Genomic DNA, 5,143 nt, shown 5'->3' with positions numbered 1-5,143 from the left:
CGTGGGCAGGGTGGCCCTGGGCTACCCCTGCGGCTGGCCGGGAGCCGGCACCCGGGATGGACCAGCCCTGGCAGGGCCAAAATGGGTTTTATTTGTCATTTCTCCTGCTGACATCCGTAGAGATTTGGGGCATGGTGGAAGGAAATGCTGGTAAATACTGTTAGGGACGGAAGACTCTCCATGCAGCGGCATTTGTACCTGGGCTTTCGGAAACTTTGGATCTACCATTTCCTCCCTCCATGCCCCAAAACAGATGATTAAATGAGGATGCACAATCCATCTGGCACAAGGAATCATTAAAGCAGCTGCGCTCACAGTCAATTACAAGAAATGAAATACATTAAAACAGGTAGTCTGCTGAGAAAGCAGAATCCCAGAGAATTAAATTAGACAGGAACGGTGGAAAAACAGACAGGGAAAACAAACATGTTTGTCTATTGCCATCGTTGGTAACGGGATTTATTTTGCAATCATCAAAAAAGAAGCTTGTTTAGAGCTGGGGGTGTCGCAGCTTTTGCTTTGCGGGTGCTGCTGGTCCTTCTGATCTGCACTTGGCGTGGGGCATCCACCTGATGGAGAGTGCTCCGAACCAGATTGGGCTAAAATCCCTTTTTTCCTGCATTTTGAATTATGGCTACGTGGTAAAACGATGTGTGCTGCACCTCGGAGTTCCTCCCACCCCTTTTCTTTGCAGGTGAACCCAAAATGCCATCAGCATCACAGGCGGTGGCCAACGGGGCGGGCGGCAGCAGCTCGGAGGACGCCATCAAGAGCATCCTGGAGCAGGCGCGGCGGGAGATGCAGGCGCAGCAGCAGGCGCTGCTGGAGATGGAATCGGGGGGCAGCGGGCGCCCTGGGGACACACCGCCCACCGAGCGCTCCACACTGGCCACTGTCAACCAGAACATCGTCCCAACCTACGTCAAGCAGGAGGAGGGGAGCGGGGCCAGCCCCGGCCCCCCGCAGACACCCTTGGCCGTCCTCTCGCCTGCCGCCTTCGTCCAGAGCATCATCCGGAAGGTGAAGTCGGAGATCGGTGATGCCGGCTCCTACTTTGACCAGCACTGGGCATCGGAGCGGAGCCTTCTCAGCCGACCCTACACCTCCGTCTCGCCTTCGCTCTCCTCCTCCTCCTCGAGCTACTCCAGCATGGCCAATGGCCGGGGCTGGCCGCGGGGCGAGCCCAGCGAGGGCGGTGCCAATGAGGATGAGCTGCCACCGGCGGACGACGAGCCCCACCGGCTGACAGAGATGAAGGCAGAGGGAGCTGGCACGGAGCCGGCGGCCGGTGGTCGTCTCTCCTACTACCCTGCCTACGTGCCGCGGACCCTGAAGCCCACTGTGCCGCCGCTGACACCGGAGCAGTACGAGATGTACATGTACAGGGAGGTGGACACGCTGGAGCTGACCCGGCAGGTCAAGGAGAAGTTGGCCAAGAACGGCATCTGCCAGAGGATCTTTGGAGAGAAGGTACCAGCCTGGAGAAGGGGGGTCCGGTGTTCCCTCTGCTCCGTGACCCAGAGCCCGGGGCTCATCGGTGGCCTCCGCCAGCTCTTTCCAGGTTCCCCACTCTCCCCAGTGGGTTTCCCCTTGGAGGATGCTGAATCCTCAGGGTCTAACCCAACCCCAAGCGGTCTCCCAGTGGCCACCACCAACTGGTTGGTGGCACTTCCCACCAGGAACGCCCCGTCCCCTGCGCAGAGCCCTGCAGGGATTGTCCTCCCAGCCCACTGGGTATCCCAGGGGGACCCACCACAGTCCCAGCACCCATGGCTGGGGCCAAGGGGTCCGGATGTGCCATGGGGCTGTGAGCACAGCAGCAGGCAGCAACCTGCTTCCCCTCCCTCGACGTGGGGACGGAGGGCAGGCAGCAGCCTGGCGCCGGGGGGAGCGCGCCCCGGCCCCAGCGGGTGACGCCTGCACGGTGTCTAGGTGCTGGGGCTGTCTCAGGGCAGCGTGAGTGACATGCTGTCGCGGCCCAAGCCGTGGAGCAAGCTGACGCAGAAGGGTCGGGAGCCCTTCATCCGCATGCAGCTCTGGCTGACCGACCAGCTGGGCCAAGGCATCAGCCAGCAGCCAACCCCCTCCCAGGGTAAGTGCCACCGCCGTCCCCGCGGTCCCTGCGGTCCCCATGTGCCATCGGTGTCCCTGGCACTTCTGCATCTGCCCCACGCATCCTACCCCGGTCCCAGCGCTGGGGAGAGCTGCCCCCAGCACCCCTACCCGCACCCTGATCCTGGGAAGCCCCTTTCATCCCCCTCTCCTCTGATGCATCCAACTCATTTGAACCCCCTTAATTAGTTGCTTAGGCAATTTAGGGCTGTTATACAGATCCTCAGATGTTATTTTGTCAGAAATGGGTTTTGAATTTCATCTAGTTTAAAAAAAAAAAAAGGAAAACCACAACAAAAGTCCTCGGTTTTGTGCCTGGCATGAAGAAGTAACTGGGTTTTTTTATATTAGTGGTATTTTCTCTCTAACTATTCCACTGGCTCCTCCCGCATTGTCATAGCCACTGGAAAAGCTCGGCTGGCATCCCCCCCCCCTCCAGAGGGCAGAACTGTGGGCACCCCCAAAATAACCTTCCCGCTCCTGCCAGGTCCCCGCTGCTCTCCCCTCCCGCCATCCCTGCTGACCCCTCTCCCCTGGTGTCGCGCAGCCAGCCCAGCAGAGCCCCAGCCATCCCCCTCGCCGCCCCCCAGCCCCGCTGAGCACGAAAAGGGCTGCCAGGAGCCCCTCACCCTGGCCTTGGAGAGCAGCAAAGAAAACCAGCAGCCCGAGAGCCGGTCGACGCCTGCGCTGGGTGGGAAGACATACCCCAACAGCCAGGGACCCGTGGGCATCCAGGAGATTGTCGCCATGTCCCCTGAACTGGACACCTATTCCATCACCAAGAAGGTCAAGGAGGTCTTGACGGACAACAATTTAGGTGCGGACCCTCTCCCCATCCGGGTTTTCGGGAGCTGCTGGTGAGGCTGCATGGATGAATCACCCCAATTCCCATAGCCGCAGACCCCCCTGGTTCGCTGCGTGTGCTTGGGGGGATCGCGGCACGCTGGGGAGGGTGTTGGCTGGGAAATGGGGTGCACCCGCTCCGTGGGGGGACTGTAGCGCCCACCCTGCTGCTCTGCCCCGCTCTAACCACCTCTGCTTCTCCTCCTCCTCCGCCAGGCCAGCGGCTGTTCGGGGAGAGCATCCTGGGCCTGACGCAGGGCTCGGTGTCCGATCTCCTCTCCAGGCCCAAGCCATGGCACAAGCTGAGCCTGAAGGGGAGGGAGCCCTTCGTCCGCATGCAGCTCTGGCTCAACGACCCCCACAACGTGGAGAAGCTGCGCGACATGAAGAAGCTGGAGAAGAAAGGTGAGGGTCTGGGTGATGCAGCCCCCCCAGGTCCAGGGTGCTGGCCAAGCTGGGGGCTCCCTGGGCCGGGGGTGAGCGGTGCGCAGCTGGGTCTCCTCTCCCGCAGCCTACCTGAAACGTCGGTACGGGCTGATGAGTGCCGGCTCGGACAGTGAGTCCCCCAGTGCCCGCTCCGAGTGCGCCAGCCCCAGCCTGCAGCCACAGGACCTCAGCCTCCTCCAGATCAAGAAGCCGCGGGTGGTGCTGGCCCCGGAGGAGAAGGAAGCCCTGAAGAAAGCCTACCAGCTGGAGCCCTACCCCTCCCAGCAGACCATCGAGCTGCTCTCCTTCCAGCTCAACCTCAAGACCAACACCGTCATCAACTGGTTCCACAACTACAGGTATAGGCGCTCCCAAGCTTCGGATGTCTGATGGTGCTGTGCCACCAAGGTGGCATTGCTGCTCCTCTTCCAGCCCTCCCAGTCCCTCTTGCCTAGACGGGGAGGTGGAGACCCACCCGTGGTTGCTGGAGGTCCCCAGGTGCAGGACTGCAGCCAAAACACTGCATGTGCCCTGCCAAGAGGTGTTGACCGCCTTGAGAAAGTCATGTTGAGCATCTAAAGAGGTTACCATGCTCACGTCCACCTGCTCACCAGTGCAGGACACCACTCGCCACCAAGCAGGACCTCCGTGATGGGTGGGGGAGAGCCTTATGGAGGCTCCTGGAGCACAGGATCTGTCCCCACAGCTGCCCGGCCCTGGGGAGCAGCACGGGCTTCATCCTTGGGCAGTATTGCAGGTGGACACATGGCTCCTGAATCCTCCCCAGACCCACACCAAGAGCCACCCGCTCTCTGTGTTAGTGGCCCAGGTGATGGGTTGTGCCCTCTCCCCTATATAAACCAGTATAAAAAGACATGTAAGTGCTTGTGTCAAGTCCGTGGAGCCTGCGACTCCCCCTGGGCAGCACAGAGTAGATGGTCAATATTTATGGGAGCCAGCTGAGGTTTCTCGCATGAAACCATTGTGTGGGGAGCGCGGGGGAGAGCTTGGAGAATTGGGCTTTTTGGTGAAACATTGACTAAACCCACGACCTTTCCCCTCACATGATTCCAGGAAAGCCCCTCCTGCTCTCGGTAAACACAACCACCCTAAAATAAATCTTTGAAAAATGTTATGTATTAAACAACAAAAAAAGCCATAGTGGAAAACACTTGCAAATCTGGGTCGGTGTGGCTGGAAACAGCCCAAAGTGTTGCAAAATCCATGCTCAAGTGGCAGTGATTTTCCCCCAAAAATAGTTTTAGAGGCCAACAAGGTGGGGTTTTACATCTCGAGCGATGTCATAACATTTTTCTGGCTGGAGATGCTTTTTCAAGACGCGCGGTGCCCACGACACGGGGCAATGGGTGGCAGTCGCTGACCCTCCGTGGTTGTGTCCTGGCAGGTCACGGATGCGCCGGGAGATGCTGGTGGAGGGCGCGCAGGACAATGACACGGACCCGGAGCAGAGCAGTGGGGCAGCCATCCCTGGGCGCCAGGCCCCACACAGCCCTGACTCGGATGCCGAGGACCGTAAACCCGTGTTTGGGGGGGGCGAGCACCCCTGCACCCCCAGTGAAGGTGAAGGAGGAGCAGGGGGAGGCGGGCGGCTGGGGCCGCCGGCGGGACTCACGCAGCCCAGCCGAGGGGACCAGACCTCCCCAGGAGGAGCGGGGGACAGCCCCCCACGCTGCCGCCCCCAGTGCCGGCAGCCTCCCGCGGCGGGGGGCCCGTGCTGGTGCCTCCGGGGGGCCCCCACCGC

At 60.8% G+C, this 5,143-nt stretch overlaps 1 protein-coding gene across 1 annotated transcript in view; it reads left to right on the top strand.

Moving 5' to 3' along the window:
* The window catches only part of CUX2 (cut like homeobox 2), a 35,298-nt gene that overhangs the window by 25,551 nt on the left and 4,604 nt on the right, over positions 1–5,143 (top strand). Inside the window, 7 exon segments of the mRNA XM_019473264.1 lie at positions 695–1,470; positions 1,933–2,092; positions 2,660–2,929; positions 3,172–3,360; positions 3,467–3,740; positions 4,787–4,951; positions 4,953–5,141. Coding sequence (XP_019328809.1) covers positions 695–1,470; positions 1,933–2,092; positions 2,660–2,929; positions 3,172–3,360; positions 3,467–3,740; positions 4,787–4,951; positions 4,953–5,141 — 2,023 coding nt within the window.

Source organism: Aptenodytes forsteri, unplaced genomic scaffold, assembly GCF_000699145.1.
Source record: "Aptenodytes forsteri isolate BGI_AS27 unplaced genomic scaffold, ASM69914v1 Scaffold118, whole genome shotgun sequence".
Classification (NCBI taxonomy): Eukaryota; Metazoa; Chordata; class Aves; order Sphenisciformes; family Spheniscidae; genus Aptenodytes; species Aptenodytes forsteri.
This window is presented reverse-complemented; position numbering and strand designations above follow the sequence as displayed.